The following is a 19639-nucleotide window of genomic DNA, read 5'->3' on the forward strand; positions in this document are numbered from 1 at the left end:
GCAGAGGAAAGGAAACCAGGAAAATACATAGCAACACAAGTTACTTCAATCAGTAAAGGCATTCCTAAATATTTTTTTTTATTTTCTTTCCTTTCTCTTTTTTGTTTTTGCTGTATAAAAAGATGTTGATTTTTAACGCCCTGCTCTAAACACTGCTGCTGAGTATATTGATTATGTTAGGTTAGATTTATCACAGACCCCATGGCAAACGTGACAAACCTAGGAGGAGCACGACATGTTTTGGTTAATGGCTAGATTATGATGACAAAAGCAGTCAAATGATCCGGAGAACACCGTTTGAATGCGGCAGGTGGAGAACTGCAGCTATAAGGAGTTGTATCACAGACTTCTAACAGTTAAGACACAACATTTCTGTCTTGAGCAGGAAGTAGAAAGTTAAGTCTTGATTCCAAACAAACAGCACAGAAAGATTGTCATCGTTTAATCCCGTCTCGCAACCAGCACTACACAGCCATTTCCTCACTTCTCCACTAGCAGGATCTGTGACAGAATCAGAAGGGTGAAAGTTAGAAAACATGGCTTGAGATACAGACAGTTTAATAGAAAAAGCAAAAGCTGTGCATGCAAGCATAGCAAAATAAGGAATTTATTCGCTGCTTCCCATGGACAGGCAGGTGTTCAGCCAGGACAACTGGACTCCATCACAAGTCATGGTTACTCAGGAAGACAAACAGTATAATTCCAAATGCCCCCTCTTCTTCCTTGTTCCTCCCAGTTTATATACTGGGCATGATGTCACATGGTCTGGAATATCCCTTTGGTCATTTTGGGTCACTGTCCAGCTGTGTCTCATCCCATGCTCCCAAGCAGCCCTAGTCCGCTCACCAGAAGAAAAATTTCTTACGGGAAATTTCTTTGTGGATGAGCTTTGCTTTACATCTTCATTCAAAGTATGCCACTAGATTTGTCTCTAAATAAATGCAATGCTAATCATAAACAGATCCTTATACGAAGATCCCATGTCATAGCCAAGAAAATAAAGTCGTCTCACGGCCCAAACTTTCCCTTGCTTGTCCATCTGCACTTCACTAGGCCCCTGTGTTTTGTCGCTTTCTTATCTGTTAAGCCTTTCTCTGAGTAGCCAGAACCTTAAACCATAACAACTCCAGCAGTGGCCTGCTCTCATCTGAGCAAGCCCTCAGGTAAGAATTTTGAAGCTGAGCAAGCTTTCAACTTACCCCTTTCCTCTTAAACACGGGAGCTTCAACAGTGTGTCTACGCATGCATAAACTCACTGTTTCAGTACCTGCTCATGCCAAGAGCTCACTTATGTTAAGTGTAATTTTCAAGAAGGAATCACATTAAAGAGGACATTGACGTGCTGGAGTGTGTCCAGTGAAGGCCAACAAGGCTGGTGAAAGGACTAGAAAATGTGTCATAGGAGGAACAGCTGAGGGAGCTGGGTTTGTTTAGTCTTAAGAAGAGTAGCATCAGGGGGTACCTTATTGCTGAAAGGAAGGTGCCAGGGGGAAGCTGGTCTCTCCTGTGGTGCCTGCAGGACTAGAGGAAATGGCCTTAAATTGAACCAGGGAACATTCAGATTACATATTAATTATTTTTTCTCTATTACTAGGGTGGTTAAGCATTGGAATAGATTGCCTAAGGATGTAATTGAGTCACTTTGAGATGTCCTTGAGGTGTTTGGATATGGTGCTGGGTGATAGTTTACTAGTTTAGGGATTAGTTGGTAGTGCTGGATGGACGGTTGATGGACTGCAGGTATCTTAAAAGTCTCTTCCAACATTGATGTTTCCATGATTCTATGATTTCGCTTCTGACATTCTTCAGGGAGCAAGCATTTCAATATGTTTGTGACTCCAGATTAATCCTAGCATGCCTATAATCCACGTTGCCCAAATCCTAGTATTTAGCCAAATATAATAGTTTGGGCACGCTTCTGAACAGTAGCTCAGTAATAGCCCGCCAGTAATTGTAGAAAGCAAACCAGCTGCACTGTGGTGTCCCTCTCGGGCCCGGCCGGACCGGCTGCCAGCGGTGCGCTCCGACTCTCGCCGCCGCCTCCCACCCGTCCCTCACGGCGCCGCCCCGCGCATGCGTCCCGCCGGGCCGCTAGGGGGCGTGCGCGCCGGGAGGAGGCCGCGAAGGGGCGCAGGAACTGACGGAGCGGGCGCTTCCTGCCGCATCCCGGCCCTTCCTGCCGCATCCCGGCCCTTCCTGCCGCGTGCCGGCCCTTCCTGCGGCGTCTCTGCATCCGAGGGACGGGACGGTGCTCCCCTGCGAGAACTGCTCTTCGCTGCTCGCCCCGCGCAGTGATACCCGCAGGCCCGCCCCACCTGCCTCCGCTCAGGCCCTACGTGAGTGTCCTGTGGGGGTCCCGCTGGGACGCGGCAGGGAGCGGCGTCGGGGTGCCGGGCTCTGGCCCCAGGGGTGGCGGCGGGCCCGGACACCTCTCCCGGCATGGGGGCTGGGAGCTGGCGGGTTTCCGTGCGCACGGACTTACCTGCGCGGTTCACTCATGGGGCTCTGTGGGAAATACCTGCTTGTTTGGAAACGCTGCCCAAAGGGACAAAGGTACCTGGAATGCAAGTTGTGAAGCTTGTTAAGGAGAGCCTGGCAAGTCCTGGCGAGGTAACCCGTGCTGGCGGCCAGGGTAAAGGTCGTTGTCGCTGTTGTGAGAAAGCGGTGTTGCTGCATTGTTTTGAGTTGGGGAAGGTAACTCCTCTATTGCTTGTCTTCTTGGTGTTTACGGCTTCAAAGGCTAAACTGAACATGTGTTTCTTCTGCGCCTAACTCTCGAATTCTCGTTCATCCATCTGATACTAGCTAATTGTATCCCTAAACTGCTTATTTCTATGGTGTGCTGTGGAGAGTGCCTGGTCTGCTCAGAGGGGAATGGGGCATGTTAACAATTGTTCTGTCTGCTAGAAATGGAAAGGTTTGGACAGCAGATACTCATCCAGACTAAATGTCAAGTGACTTACTTGTTATGCAACATGATGTCATTTCTTCAGCAGAACTGAAAGTGAACATCCAAGTAGTAACTTCCATAATGCATACTGCTTCCCTTCACCCACCCCATCAGATGGGAAAAAAAAAAAGGAACAACTCTAATAGCTTTCTCTTAGAGCTAGTGCAGCAAGAGCTAGTGCAGGTTTTTACTATTCACTAGTGTGGATTGTTATCACAGGAAATAAGGAGCAAAGCCAAACCTAACCATATAAACTCCTCATTCTTAATTTTCTTATGCTTTGTCCTAATGCTGTCCACAGTGGCAGTCAGAATTATCTGGGAAGTTGTACCAGAATCAGTTTTGAGTTGAAAAGATAGTAAACCTATCTTTTTCTGTGACGGTCTCTTCAGTAAAATAGTACTACATATGTATGATAAAGCATGATTAGATTAGTTGCAATTGAGGTTATCATTTGTCTGCTTTTTTGCGTTGTGTTGTGAAAAAGTACTAAAGTTCATGACATAACTTGTAGTTCATGATTAGCTGAATCTTCATGCTCTTATGATGTACTCAAGGATTTCTTTCCATATATTGTGAACCTGTTTGAAATATGAAACAAATTCCACAGTTGCATGGTACTTTTCCCTGAGATGAATACTGTTACATCTTGTGACGTGTAATTTTTTTTTTTTTAATTAAAATTGAGGGGGTCATGTAAAAATTCACTTTTAAACATAAATAAAGTAAGCAATAACTTGAGAGTGTGCAGCATTTTTGTTTAGTGTCTTATAATGACAGTAAATCCTGTGATCACCATTCTCTTCAGCAATTCCTGGAAGTATATTCTAGCTTACTTGAATTTTTAAACCAAAGAGCTTAAAAGGTAACTGATATTTCTTTTTGCTTAATTTCAATTTATTTTCTTCTTTTTTTTTTTTTTAGATAAAAGGATACATGTTCACTTCAAGTAGAAAGGAGCATGTTCCCAAATTCTTCCAACTTGGGTCGTCCACCCTTTCCTCCAAAATATCAACAACAGAGTACTTTCTTCACTAAACTTCCTCTAAATATGCCTCCTACTTTTGTGTCTCACCAGCAAATTGTCATTCCTCCGTTTCATCTTCACAGTGCAGTGTAAGTACAGTAAGGTTTGGTAGAAGGGGTTGGGTCTAAAAGAAATATTTCTCTTTGTGGAGGATAGTTTTCACTGTTTGTAACATTGAACTGCCCTGAACTTCACAAAATGTTAAGATGTCATGCATATAAAAAAGAGCTGTATAATTTCTCTTATGGACCTGCAAATCTATATGCTTGCCTGTGATGCATAATGCATGAGATGTAATGGCACTGATTAGAGTTGTTAATCCACAGCTCAGTTTTGAAGATCTTCAATTGTATTTGTTTATTAAGGAGAGCAGGGAGGAGATGAGAAGAGGAGGAAATGTTTATTCTTGGGTTTGTATTTGAAGACACTGTAGTATTGTTTAGGCTTTTGAATTTAAAAGTTCCTTATGTGAATTTGTTTGCCTACTCCATCTTACACATATGCTGTCAAGAATGAACATTTCCTGTTTTTAATGAAGTACATATTATAAACTCAAATATATCTTCATGTTGAATAGAAAAGAAAGATGTATTCCTTCTAAAAAATACCCAAGTGACAGGACTTGTAGAATTTAGTATTCAGTTAACAACTACCAATCCATAAAAAGTATCTTGGTTATCTTATGAATGACTGTTTTGGACTGTAGTCTTTCTAGAGCTCTTTTGAGTGGGAATGTTGAAACTACTCCAGCTGCTACTCCAGCTGTTACACTGCAACCAGTGACTTATGGAAGTGTTAGTCCAGTGTCTACACCAGATGCCCTGACGTCATTTCAAGGAAGAAAGTAAGTTCTTTTACGTATGTGACCAATATTGGTTGTAATGTACCCATTGTGAAGCTCTTCTGGTATCAATTTCTTAGGCAGTTTGAGTTATGTTAGAAATTGCAATACTGAATACTTTTTTCTTTTTGATGGAAACAGGCCATGTATTGGCGCTTTAAAGCATTGTACCTGTTTGAGAATCTTAGTACTCAGAAGTGGCTTCCTGTACCTAGTTTTCTCTTCCACCATCTGTAGCCTTGCAGGAGTGATTTAAGTGATTTATTGTAATACTGCAGTGAATTGTGGTCTGTATGGGTTTGACTTTAAGCTGCTTTGTGTCTATGAATGTTCTTTTATTGTTAATTTGTCAAGTTAAAAATAAGAGTGCACCCTCAATGTTTTATGGGAATTGTCATGTTTTCTTGATAACGCATTACATGTTTTTCCTAATTTTCTTAACTATGTGATATATTATTTTTCAAACACAAGGCACAAGGTGTTAAATTCAAGCATGTGTTAAGTTCTTTTTTTTAAAGAGGATTTTATGGAAAACTAGTTTTTGTAGGTTTTTTTTTTATTAACTTGAATTTACATTACTACCTTTGTTATTTTAGTTACCACAGAAAGGGAAATTTTACATAAATGTAGAGTTTAATTATCTTTTAATGCTTTAGAAAAAGCCAGTTCTCTTTATTAGTTCAGGTACACTAGTCGATACATGTTTCTAGTAATTGTCGGAATCAGCTGATTGGAAGGAGGTTCTCTGTAGTGTGTCTTCAGTACTATCTCCTGAATGCTATTTCGCTACCAAATCTAACATGAAAAAATAAGCACAGTCAAATACAAGCTATTAAGTTATAGCTGACTATGTAATTATCCCATGGACTAAGGAAGCTCCTGGTTTTATGCTGCATGCATTTTTTCCTCTTGAGCAGTCTGTTCTATGACAAGCTATGCTATGTTGGGAGATTTGTAGTCAGCTTAAACAAACTTGTCATTTGGGTTTCAGTTGGTTAAGTGCAGACGCTTGCCTTAAAGAATTGCATCAATCCAGTTCTCGGGTTGCTTTATTTCTCCTTTTTTATGTTCTCTTTTCCCATTCCAGGGTTGTTTCACATAGTACCTAGGATGGGCACACCTGTTCTGTAGCATACTTGGGCTTAGTGAAGTAGTTATGTCATTAAGTGTTAGTATTTGAACTTTGTAGAAACTGTCTTTTAATCATAAGTTGGAGCTTGGGAACTAGAGGAATTACACAGTGTCTCTCTCTAGGAGACAAAGTCAACAGAGTGTTCCAGATGACGCCAAACGGCAGCGGATTCATTCACACGATTCTGATACAGCTGTAGTTAACCAAGCAGTGCCTTTGCCAAAAGAACGTAGACGCTCCTTCCCAGCATCAGTTTCAGTTCAGTCTCCAGTGGTGCATGCGAGTGGCTCACCAGGTTTAATTGGATGGGTCCCTCCTTTGCAAGATACTTTGTTTCCAGATCCTACAGAAATCAGGCTCCCTGTTGCCAAGGACGAGGTAATGGCTTTCTGTGCCTGTGCTTGCTTCTGTCTTTTGAGTATGAGGTGATTTTGAGAATCTAGAGGTAGTGTAGGAGACCACAAACATTTCTACCAGTGTTTTTGACAGTATCATGGGATATGTATTGGTAAACTGCCATTAGAAGGAGTATCAATAAGTGTGGCTGCCACTGTTGTTCTGTATCACCTCCTTGTCTGTGCTTGGGTTGAAGCATTTATGTGGTGGCAGGGAAGTCAGGGTACTGTTTCTTTGTAAAACCCCACTGTAGTAATATGAGAGAAGCCCATTCTGAATAGATGCAGTATTTGACCCGTGAAGATGTTTGCTCCCTCTTTTCAAGAAAGTATAAAAGTTACTGTCATAGCTGTTCTGGAATATAGAAGAGAATGGAATGGAGTTTAGAACTGCTTTTGTTCTGCACACACATGACAGAAGGGTTTTGGGTTTTTTAGTGTAAATATGCCTGTTGATTATAGAATGTAACAATGTGGGAAAGGAAAACAGTCAGTACCTCCTTCCAACAAAGATCTGACTTCTTAATAAGTTTATATGGGATAAAAAAGAAAGCTAATTGAAATCAGGTTTTTTAATGATATTTTTCTCCCTATTACTGGTAGGCAAACTGTTGACATTGAAGTCAGCAGCAAATGTCTTAGGTCCTTCATTACTTATTCCCTGAAATACTGCATATACTGATGATGCAAAAATTATTTTCTCTGGTTTGCTATTTTATAACAAATGGAACAAATTTCAATTTAAAAACTTAGCAGAAATGTTTTAAAGGAACTATTAATTGTGAATTCAAGTGCAGTAAAACTCTAGACAGTGAAGCTGGTCATGTGAAATGGTGCTGAGTTTTGCATTAAAAAAACCCAACCTTCTGTGTTTCATGTAATTGCGTCTGTGACAAGAAAGAATGTTCACTTAGCTGTGTCTTTACTTTTTGTATGTGTGTGTTCAGTTAAGTAAACAGATTTTGGAGTTGTTTCAAGCATGTCGACAACAGGCCATTGATTTGGACAGAAAAGAGCTTTGCAGAACAGAACTCCAGAGAGAAATTCAGCTCATTTTTCCACGTATGTTGTATGTTTTGAATCTAATTACTTTATATCAGTTTGCATGTTCTTCAAGTTTGTGATTCTTTGTTCCTCTCAAACTGTGGTGTAATATGTCACATCATGTTTATTTTTTGTTACTCTGCTATTACAGAGAGCAGACTTTTTTTGGTTGGGTCCTCACTAAATGGATTTGGCACTCGTACTAGTGATGGTGATTTGTGCCTGGTGATTAAAGAAGAGCCAGTAAGTAATTTAAAACATACGTAGTTAAAACAATGTCTGGTTTTATGTATGTGCTGTTAAAAGGCTGGATCCCAAAATGACAAAATGGTAAAATCTTTTTGATTTAATAACATAATTTTGCACTCATAATAGCCACAAACTTTGAGCCCATTAATGCGCAGATAAGAATTAAACCCTATCAACCTAACAAAACCTATTTTTAAAGCTTTACCTTCAATTCATAAGTGCAAAAATACAGCAAAAGGGAAGCAGAATGCCTAGAATGATGAAGAAAACTGTTTAGAGAACTCTTTTAGGTGCAGAAACAATTTCTAATAAGTGAAGTTTCTTTTTATTTAGATTCATAGCTACCAATTTTAGTGATCAGGCATAAAAATGTATTTAGTTTCTTAAACATTTTTAGTGAGAAAAAATGTTATGAGTAGAAATTAGGTAAACAGAAAGGATATCTGAAAGAAATTTAAGTAGACCATAATCTTGAAAGAATTTAAGCATAATTTAAAGGGAAAAAGAGGGCATTTTTGTGTAAATGGGCTAGGTTTTCATCTAGGTCTGTGATTTTTGAATGTCTGTTAATCACTTTGCATATTATGGATTGTTCTGTCTGGCATTTACTGTTATAAATGTGTCTGTAGGCTGTAGAATGTGTTAGTGTACTTGTTCATGTATTATTCTGAGAACAAATTTCATTTTAAAACCAAAGCATGCTTACTTTGAATATTTAAATAAGAGATACCGAAATTTTTCATTAATTTTAATACCACATTTCAGGTGAATCAGAAGACTGAAGCAAGACGTATACTCAGCTTTGTCCAAAAACTCTTCAGTACTAAACTTTGTAAGTTACCATCTAAAGTGAGGTAGTAAGATTATTGGCAGTTCTGGAAGAAGTGTTGGTGCTCAGTTGTAACTAATGTATGTAATTGCATCTTGTCTAGGTTCTAATCTGGGTTCTTTCTGGGAAACCTCTGTTAGTGAACTCTTGCTAATATCTTAGATTGCAGTGTCTTCCTGGGAAAAATACTCCTAAGAATTTGTTAAATAAGATGTCACTCACAGTAGACTGTGTAGAATTGATTTTTTTCTTTTGAGAAGTAATTAACTTATGTGCCTAATGAAGAAAGTAATAAATGTTGACAGTACCAGCACATACAGATAAAACATACCAATTCATAGTTTCTTTAGCTCGTTGTTTAGACTCTCTTCAGATTAAGAATTCACATGGGTAGATCTTGACTTAAATGTGAAAGCCTTTTACTCCAAAGAGGCTTTTGTATCTTCCTTTGAGTCATAAAATACTCTCACGTTTACTGGTATCAATGACTTTATCATCTTGCTTCCCAGAATTGTGGTATATTCTTTGATGCTAGTCCTTATAGTGATGTTTTGAACAGTCCTCCAGTGTTAAAAGGAACAAACCATAAGTTTAAATGCAGACTTGAAAATTTCTTCATTGGGAAGCATGCATGCATGCACAGATTTTAACAGCTCCCACGGAAAAATGACTTGATACATCTGTTGCTGAACAGGTATCTGATATTTAATGCTTATTACTGCTGATTATTGACATTTGCATAAGTCTGAAAATTAATCTGGGTTTGTCTGTGGTGCAGCTCTCTCTGTCTATGGTGCAGTGCTTTCTGATAGTACAGTGATAACATAGGTGTGGTTTCAGGGTTCAGGAAGCTTCTAAATGAGCAGTCTTTTTCAAGAGCTCTTGTTCTGAGACAAAGGCTTAGACAAAATCAGGTTTGTTTACCTGTATTGGAAGGTATGATAGCCATGTGCAAGTGATCCCCAAGTGATTTGTGCCTTTGCCCATTTTTGATTTTGTAATTCTCTGATACCTTGCAAGTGCATTTGGTCAGCTTGATTTAATCAAAATATTCTATGGAAGGTAAGACAGTACAAAGCACTGCTGAGATTACCACTCCTGTCAGGCTCCCTTAGTTGTGGTATGTAGTTCTCTTACATCATCTCTTCAGAATCTTAACATCACTATGGCATTAATTCCTATTTGTAGCAGTCTGTCGTGTGTCTGTGTGTGGATGTTATGTGAATAGAACTAACAGACAAAGGTTGGTTAAAAATGTTCAAAACCAAAAGGCTTTGGCACATGGGTCTTTACACCTAGATTTAGCTAATTTACAAGCTATAGCTGAGTTATGCCAAGGTTAAGTTGTTCTCAAACAGGAGATGTCCTGGTTTCAGGTGAGATAGTTAATTTCTTCTTAGTATCTGATGCAGTGCTGTGGTTTGGATTTAATATGAGAATAATGTTGGTAACACAGTGAAGTTTTACTTGTTCTCAGTACTGCTTACTATAAATCAAGGAGAGCCTGTCTACCTAAAATGTATGAAGCTGCTTCTGGTAATTATTTTCAAATTTTTGCTGCCCTGTTAGCATGTATGATACTACCCTATAATTTTAAGCTAATACCTCTCTGGCAATATTGGTTAAGTATTTCTTTATTTCTTTTGTAGAAGAGAGACTGCAGCATGTTCTTAAACAATTGTGTGAGCACTCATAAAACTTACTGTTGCTTCACAGGAGAGAATGGAAATAAACATGGTGTGGGCCAAACATTAAAGCTAGAAAAGCGTGTGCCAAGATATAAGAGAAACAACAACAGGGAGAAAATATAAAATGCTATATAAGATGCTATATAATGCTAGAATAAGTTCTTGCTCTGTTTTTTTGGAAGAGTTGAAGGACAAAAAGAAATAAGGAGGCTGGCATAGGTAAAGTTTTAGATTTTTTTTAACCTTTTTCCAGATCACTTTGGTTCAGCAACTTGGGAGAAGTTTTTTCTATCTGTGCCTCTTACAACATCTCCTTTTCTGTTCTTGCTGTCTGCAGTGTTCCTGTGCATTCCAATGTAAGGACAGTAAAAGTGTGATTCTGTGCTTATTTCACCTTAATTCTATGATGGATAAATGAAGAAGCATTCCAAGTGCAAATTAGATCAGTCCCTTTCACAATTTGTTTTGTTTTCAGAACTTGAAGTGCCATGTCTTTTATCCTTCATATGGAGTTGAATGTGATTATTAGATTAGGAGGTTTAGGAAGTGGATTCAAAATTTGTATAAACTCTAGCCTGTTTCAGGTTTGTAAAAGGTAACAAGTCTGAGCAAGGAGTTTTAGTCCATCAGATTCTAAGTCTTATAGCAGAAGCTTTTCTGTGTTGTCATTCTGCATCTTGAATAACACCTGAAATAAAATGTCTTCTGGTTTTGAATAGTCTAATAACAGAGAAAAGTGGGAAAAAGCTTCTGATATTTTATTCATTGTTTTTGTGTATATCTAAACCACTGAGAGTTAATGTCAGACTGATTCCCCACTTCAGATTCATCTATGTGGGATTCATTTGAAGAACACCATAATAGTATTAGGTTTACAAGTATTTACTATCTGCATAAATAGCCAAGAGCTCATTTTCCCTTAGATTTACAAAGAGGTACAGTAGCATTGAGACTAGGGTGTCAGAGTGGAATCTGCCTAATGGTGGTCTAGTGGGAATGTGTAACTGCTGGGGCAAGCAAAGGAGTTTGAACTCAGTTGAATGCCTTTGAAGAACTGTGCAGATCATGGAGTGAATTCCAAAAAATCAGCAGTTACTTCATCCTGTGGTGGGTTGTACCTTCCTAGATTCTTCATTAATGTGGATTCAGACTTCTGTGTTTCTCCTTCTGTGGTATAACCAAATCAATAAGACCAGGCTTTGTGCCCAGGATGTCAAAGATCTTTTTGGCATATACCAAGTTTGGGATTAATATTCTGTTCAATTGCTTGATCTTTCATTATGTAAAAGAAGAGAGGGAATTAAGCTCTTCAGTCTGAAATTCTGCATGAATAAGTTATATATGAAGCAATGCTTAGTCTTCTTTGAAGCCACTTAGATTCTTTTTTGCTGAGCTGAAGTGGTGTTCATGACCTTTCCATAGACATGCGTAAAACTGTGGAGCAGCTGTACAGATTTCTTTTCATGTATTTTAGTGTAGCATCTCTGGTCATAGCTTTCGTGATCACATAGTCAGTTTACTAAGGCTCTTACTCCACCCTCAAGAATTCCACACCCTGTATTTGTGACTGTTTCTTCCCCTGTATATATGTGTAAGGTACAATATAGATTCTGCTAACAGCATCATTGGTCTGAGCCAAGAAAGAGGATACTGGCAGGAAGTTACTGCTTCTAGCTTTTTCTTACCTCTTCTGTCTTCTTCCTCGGTTTCTACCGCCCTGTGAAACAGATTGGGATTATGTTTTGGGATGTATCTTTTTTCCTTAGCCAGCTAATTTGACACAAGCATCCATCAGGTGTAGGGAGGCATTTGCAGACAAGGATGTGTTTGGAAGTGTGTTGTCCCTAGAATGAGTTCAGTTAACCTCTGAAGAGCTTTAGGAAGGGTCAAAGTGAGGAAAGTTGAATTGGTGTGGCATACAGGTAGATGTCTACCATTGCCTACCATGTGTTAGTGCATTGGGAATCTTTGTCATAAATTTGTTAGTGAATAGAGAGGAGACAGAGAGCTCTGCATGCTTTAGACTCTTGCTTTAAAAATATTCTGCGATGCTGGAGGACAGATGCCTGGATGTGTCGGAAGGTGCAGCTAGAAAGAGAGGATGCTTGTGTTAATTTAGCAGACAGTGAGGATGAATTGAATTTGTTCATTTAAGATTCTCTCTTTAACATCAGTAAATTAGTAAGATTGTCTTTTATTCTGTATGCCACTCTGTGTGTTGCTTAGTTTTTGTGTGATGCATTAAAATCCAGATAAAAGATTGCCTCAGGTCAAATCTGTCTGAACATGCATATCCACAAAACAGTTTCAGAAAGTCTCAAAAAAAGATTTGTTTTAATTGAGTATTGCACAGATTTTGTTCCACCAAATCTGAATTTATCATCCAAAAGCAATGGAGATTATGCTGGCTGTTCAGCTGATAGAAGTACCTTGTTGTTTTTTCTGGAGGGAAAGAAAAAATCATTTTATTCAAGGTTATTTTTAGTCTGTATTACTTGTACTGTGCATGCTTATTTATGCTAATCTGAGGGTAATTTATAAAAACAATGGGAAAATATATGATGTTGGATATGGACAAATTCAAGTGGTCCTAGATTTGGCAACAAGTAATTACTAAAATCACAGCTTTTGACCAAATTCATACCATACAACCTACAGGCTCTACCTTTCTTTCTTCTTTGTTGCTTTCTTGGTCACAATATTCATTCAGGATTATAGGAAACTACTGAATATAGGCTGAGGTATCACGAAATCTAGGGAATTCATGACATTATGGCTGATGCAATAGCTTTGGGGAGCTGCATGTGAAGGGTGCATTTGGTAGCATACTGTGTAGGTAATCATCTGATAATCATCATCAGTGTGGATTTATTGCATGTCCTATCACTATTAAAACATAAGGCAGATAAAGCTTACCCCATTTTTGATATAAAGCATTATCATGTTTTCAGTAGCATTTCTTGGTATGTTGTTTATAATACAAATGAACAGTTTTCAGAACAAGTTTTGAGCCTATCATTAGCCCATCCTGGTTGGATATGTGCCTTCTCCTTTATTTTTGTATCGTAATTATAACAATTCAGGATTTGTATTACAAGTACTGTTCCATGAAAGCATTGTAGTACTGCATTCCTTATGTTAAAATTTCTGGAATATATTTCCCTCAGTCTTTATGTTCTATTTACTTCTTCTCTAATGTTTAGTGTGGGGGGTGTTCCACCTGCTTTCATAGGTTGTTTTTTTGCTACAGTTGCTAAAGGTTACTTAGTTTTGTACAACCCTGCTAAATTTAATAAGCTGCTATTTGCTATAGATCAGTCGATTAGATTCTATTGCAGGATCTTCTGTTAAGATCTGCATCTTGCATGAAACTTAATTGCATATTTTCCTCCCTTTCAGCAAGCTACATTGAGCGACCTCAGCTGATCAGAGCAAAAGTGCCAATAGTGAAATTCAGGGATAAAGTCAGGCAAGTATTCTGTTCAGCCTAATCTTTTAGACTTTGACATGGGAAAGCATTCTGTATGTGCACTGCCCTTACAAGGAGTCCCACCATTTTATGTGTTTATTTGTGTGGTGCTGTAAGTTGTTATGACCAGTTTGTAGAGCTAGCATGCAGTGACAGTCAGCTTATTGCCTTGATGGTCTGAATCACCTCCTATGGTTGAGATACTGTTTAGTTCCTGTGATGTGAATTAGAAGCAGTGTATCACATATTTCTGGTGGGTTATTTGTACATAGTGGACTCCAAGTTAACAAATAGTTTGACAGAAAAACAGTGGTAGGAAGAAAACTGTTGTGAAATATAATTTTGCTTGCTGTGCAGACATAACTGTTGAGCTATACAAAGAACACTGAAACAAACTAGTTTGTGGTGATATTTTCTTGTATTCATTGTATATTCATTATGAAGACATGAGAATAATTTAGTGCATTGCACTAGGACAGATAATGATGTCTTTCTTATTGTGTGTGATTAAAGTGACAGGAAAAAGTCATGCAAACACTGAAATATGTTGACAATCTGAGTAATGTTAATTTGCTTAGTTTTGTAACACTGATATTTATCGGTTTCGTATAGTGGCATAGTTTCATCCTTCTTTGCAAATTGGACTTTGAACAATGTAGCTCTCTTAACCTGTCTATACAGTTTTCAGATTTTGTAATCCTGTCTCTGTCTTTTAAGAACAAATAAGCATGCTTCTCTCGCCTCTCCCTATGAAATCATATCACAACATGTTTTTATCACGGTATAACTTTATCATGGCTAGGTTCCTGCCCTGATAAAACTAAATCTTTCATGTTTACAGTTTGAACTAAACTATATCACCAGTTTAAGCTTTTGTTTCTTCTGAGATTATACACACTTGTTGGAGTTTTCACTTTACACTTTTTTCTTCATTTACACCCAGTCCCATATTTACTTGAGTGTAATTGCCTACCTTCTTTTAAAAATTGGAATGTTTTTTACTTTCTCTTCTAACAGTACAGAAGGTTGTTTCTTTCATGCTTCCTGGAAGTATGGTACTTGTCAAGCTAAAATTTGGGTTATTTGGATTAGCTACATATAGCAATGGTAGTTTTCATACATAAATGAAATTACACATTCCTGGTCCAAATATTGAATGAGTTATGGGATTATAGCAAGAATGTTTTTTTCCCCAATTTAAATTGAGAAAATAAAGTTTTTTAAAAAGAGACCTTTAGTATGGAACAGATAGAAGTGATTGTGTGAGGAGACTGAAGTCTTTTTGTAAGCACTGATTTCAAAAAATAAGTCATGATAATTGCATCCCTTACAGATAAGATTTATAGAACTCTTTATTTTCCACTAAATCAAAGTGTGATCTTCTCAGACAAGAAGCAGCACATTATATTTTTGCAGAGTAAACAGCAATATTGTTCACCATCTGATTTTCCATCTTCCACATTGCTTTTGGAAGCAATGTGAAAGATGGAGTGACAGTGAATGTCATCATTTTGGGTTGGGATTTTTTTTTTGTTGTAGTTCATTTTTGTTTCGTTTTCTGTCTTTACAGTTATCTTACTCTTGCATAACCTGTCACCACCATGTTTTGTCTTTTCATTTAAGCATTTGTCTCTTTCTAGTCTTTTAGCAGTCTCTTGTCTTTTGTAGACTAAGATGTACAAAAAAATGCTTATGCATGCATTTTTTCACAGAGGTCTTGAAAAATTTATTGGATATCCTGTACATAGGGCACTAGGCCTGTCTTTGCCAAAATTGAAACTAAACATTACAAGCTTCCTGTGAGAGCTGATTTTTTGTTAGGAGTTTTTTTCAGATGCTGGGGGAAGGTGGTTGAATTTGATGGGTGTTATCTCTGTATCTGGAGATGAACATTCTAATGTGTTACCAACAACTGAAATATGTATGTATTTCATATATAACTGAAAATGGCTGTTTCCCCTTACTTTGATTCAGTGAATGAGGAAGCATTCAGTTTGTATTTGTTCTCTTTTATAACCTTTAAACTTGAGGGTTTATAGTGCTGTAAAAATAAGAGAAGATCAACTGCACTTAAAGACCTGCCATATTTTTTTTGGTAGTCTTTCCCAGGAAATTATTCTAATGCTGGTTCTGCTTCCCGACAAGCCTTTGATCTTTCCTTCTGACCTCTTCCAGTTCTCTTTCTCAGTTCATCCTAAACTAATACCCCAGGGAATCCTTCCTGGTATCAAAAGTTTTCTGTAATAAATAATGTATTGCAAGTGTAGGTGGAGAAAGATTTGGTAAAAAATTAAAAAAGATATCCTAAGTTGTCCCAAAGTCGAAATTTATATCTACATGTATTCTTCATTTAAAACAACAATAACATCTTTATAACAAAGGAGTTCAAGTCTTTAAGTGGCTTAGGTGCTACAAACAAAACTAAATCACGGCATTTAAAACTCTGAAGAAAGTTTCTATGGGTTTATATTAAAATTACTTTTCTCTATATCTGTCATAAAGTAGGTAGTAAACAATCAGAAATTAAATACCATGATGCTTCATTTTTTTTTCTCCCTAATAGCAATGTGGATTTCGACTTGAATGTAAACAATGTGATAGGTATAAGAAATACATTCCTTCTGAGAAGCTATGCATTCAGTAAGTTTTTATTGTATTTTCTTATTTCTTTAAACTTTGCTTTTAAAGTTTGTATTTTGATATTGATATTTTATGAAAATTTAATGATTACTATATATATAATTATCTATTTAGCTACATTAAGTGGCTTTAAGATAAGTCCTTCTTGCTCATTGTAAATACATGGAGAAAACAGCTGTATGTTTTTAACTAAATATTAGGATAGGATATTCAGAAGATAAAAAAGATTTTTCATATGCTGGTCCATATATCTACTACAAGGCCTACTTCAGGTATCCTGCAGATAATAAGATCATGATAATAATGGTTATCTAGTGGTATAATCTCCAGCTTCTTTTATTTCCTTACAGCCAATGGCAGTATGGATGGCTGATAGCAGCTATGTCTATTTGCTGTTGCAGAGTCTTTGCTTGGAAAATCCAAAATACTGCTTCAGTATTTATACTAATCCCGAATCAAAATTGGTTTGTGTCTGCTCAGGAGTTTGCATTTTAGGGAGAGATTGTGAAACAGCCTTGTGAAAGGAAGGTAATGACAACAGCACTCTTAGTGGTAAACTGAGAGTTTCTTTCTTAGCATTGCAATGTCATTTGTCAGATAAGTACATAAAGAAGTGTGCCTCAGCCTTTTTCTTCTAGGCCATTTGCATTTATTCCTTTATCCTCTTCTTCAGTTCTTGCATAAAGGAATTTCTTTCTATTTAGGGTAGGCAGTTACCAATAGAAGCTGCCTTCACTAGTTTTTACTGATATTTCAGTCAAACTAGTTTGTGTTCCATATTCATGTTACTAGGAGAGTCTACAACTTGTCCTGGATCAGTTGGTTAACTGTAATTCCTTCATACGTTCAAGAAAGTCTAGGGCTGGGAAAGGATTTGCTTCCAAGTACTAAAAATATTAGGAAGTAATCATTGAGCAGTCACTTCATGAAGTCTAATGTTGATATACTTGTTTGTAGCTTCTGTCACAGATTGTTTTTTGTCAGAAAATCACTGCAGGGCAGACAAGTCCAGATGGGAAAAGAGCGGTGGAAGCAGTCCTAGTATCGCACCTTCTCTTCTGTTCTGCTGTGGTGCTCACTTTTATAAGGCCAGCAAAGTTAACTTCATGTTTCCTGGTGAAGGCAAATAATATTTCTTGAGGTCAAAGAGTGAGTTAATAGCAAAGGGAGACCTGTGATTGAAAACATTGTCTTCTCAATGTTCTGGACCTTCCTAAATATCATACCGCATATACCTTGTCTGTCTTGTCTTCCTTAGACCAGAAAACTCACATGACATAGGGGACACAACTTAATGGAAGCTTTTATCAGACTGTCTCCATACTTTTTATAAGTCATATGAGCAGGGATAGATTGCCTTATATGTATTATCCTGCTCACTTAAATGTGTAGTTGAAGGTCCATGTGTAGTTTAAGGTCTTCAACCTGAATAGGGGAAAAAATTGTCAAATTACCTTTAATGTGGAAGATGTATTTGTCTGTTTTCCATTGGAACAAATTAGATGCTCAGGCAAACAAGGGACTATCTTAGTGAACATGATAAAAAAGCTAAAACTCAAAAAATTTCTGTGGATGCTCTTCTGTCTGTTTTGAAGTTAACTCTTCAGTGTGGGTGCATGAGTGCTCTAGAAAAATCGAGGATGATAAGGCAAGCTGGCACAAAACATCCACAGAAAATGTAGGTAGATTAGGCAGAGCTAGAAGGCAAAGTCTATGCTGTTATGTTACCAGGAGTTTGTTGAAGGGGGCATGTCTGTGATTAATCAGCAGTTTTTGCTAGATATTTTTCAGTTAGTGGAGGCTGGACTTTTTAGCTTTGTGCAAATAATATTACTGAGCATTTTCTTGAGAGGTAACTTGTACTGAACTATCAGACTAAGTTTACGGCCATATTGTACACTTACTTTGTCATATACTAGTTACATGCACCAGCAGACAGAATTTAATATCTCAAAATGAGGTCAGCTAAAAAAGATCTTTTCTGCTGTGACACAAAATAGCGATGTTTGAAACTGGAACCTATTTGCATTTTTCTCTCATGGAAAAATTCTATTCAATTAATGCATCTTCATGTGGTATCTGTACAGTACTTTTTTGGCATCTCACAATTGGTGTACTAAGTTATATTTTTTGTTTAACCACTGGTGAGCAATGTCAGGAATAAGGTGATTCGTGTTAAGGAGTTTGGTTGTTTCCAAAAGGTGTTCCAGATGTAGTAGTACATAAATTCTGAGAAGAGTACCAGTTACATGAGCATGTGTTCTGAGCCACTCTAAATATGTTGTGAGAAAATCATGCTTGATAGTTTTACAGAATAACAGAGAGCGCCCCAACTGATGCAGTTGTAGGATGTCTTTTGTCCTCATGTCCTGATAAGCAGAATACAAAATCTTTGTATGATGATGTCAGATTAGAAAAAGCACTCCAGAATGTATAAGCTTTTTTTGATTATCTGCTTCTGCATACCTGCAAATGATAAACTATTCTGCAGAGTCCCAGGAGTTTGTAGTGGGTGGTGTTCACCTACATAGATTAATACTTCAATTAAAAGGTTATCTATATTCACCAGAAATTCAAAAGATCATACATGGCATATGGCTGTATATATGTTTTTCCTCATGAAATGCATATACATAAATTTAAAGACATATTGTATCTAACATGTCATCTGCATGAAAAGCTATTGAGGACAAGGCAAAATTAAAATTTATGTTGGTATACAGGGATTACTGCTGTCATGTATCCTGATGTAAAGTTAAGAATCAGCTGTGTCCTCCAACTACAATAATTCTTTTCCCTGCCTTCAAAGTTTTTATAGCCTAAATTAAAAAATAACATAAGGTCTGTCCTGGCAGCAAATTTTTTCAGGGGAAATTGGTACAATGAACTGGAGAGTCCTTAGAAGTAGAAAGATGCTTTGCAAATTTCCTAGTATACCTCTCGTGGTGTGTCTGTGGATTTTACTACTCAAAAGGCTGTTTGCAAATGCAAGTACTATATTTTGATTTTTATAGGATGGATAGTAATTGGAGAATTCTGTAAGTAAATTCTATAAAATGCCTGCAGAATGTAACCTTAGAATAGAAAACTACATGTTGATCAAGTAAGAGCAAATGTTGATTAATTGCTATCTAGATAAATGTACTTTTTTGAGATGTGTTTATTTTACTTGCAGTTGAGAATCGAGTTCGTCCATTAGTACTTGTTATTAAGAAGTGGGCACGTTTTCATGAGATAAATGATGCCAGTCGTGGTACTTTAAGCAGCTATAGTCTTGTGTTGATGGTTTTGCACTATTTACAGAGTAAGTATTTTTTACATGTTTAAACTGTCCCTTTTAAGTTCATATTGATGTAGTTTTCCCTGTTGAATGAA

General features: G+C 37.4%; 1 protein-coding gene across 1 annotated transcript in view; it reads left to right on the forward strand.

Moving 5' to 3' along the window:
- The first annotated feature begins 2228 nt into the window (after positions 1 to 2228).
- TENT2 (terminal nucleotidyltransferase 2) overlaps positions 2229 to 19639 on the forward strand; it is a 41441-nt gene continuing 24030 nt past the window's right edge. The window contains exons 1-10 of the mRNA XM_054282169.1: positions 2229 to 2336; positions 3875 to 4066; positions 4684 to 4821; positions 6073 to 6328; positions 7293 to 7407; positions 7541 to 7632; positions 8404 to 8470; positions 13555 to 13624; positions 16188 to 16264; positions 19440 to 19568. Coding sequence (XP_054138144.1) covers positions 3912 to 4066; positions 4684 to 4821; positions 6073 to 6328; positions 7293 to 7407; positions 7541 to 7632; positions 8404 to 8470; positions 13555 to 13624; positions 16188 to 16264; positions 19440 to 19568 — 1099 coding nt within the window. The 5' untranslated portion in view covers positions 2229 to 2336; positions 3875 to 3911. The remainder of the gene's footprint in view (positions 2337 to 3874; positions 4067 to 4683; positions 4822 to 6072; positions 6329 to 7292; positions 7408 to 7540; positions 7633 to 8403; positions 8471 to 13554; positions 13625 to 16187; positions 16265 to 19439; positions 19569 to 19639) is intronic.

The sequence above is a fragment of the Melozone crissalis genome, unplaced genomic scaffold, assembly GCF_028551555.1.
Source record: "Melozone crissalis strain CALT ecotype California unplaced genomic scaffold, PUWL_Pcris_2 ptg000005l_1, whole genome shotgun sequence".
Lineage (NCBI taxonomy): Eukaryota > Metazoa > Chordata > Aves > Passeriformes > Passerellidae > Melozone > Melozone crissalis.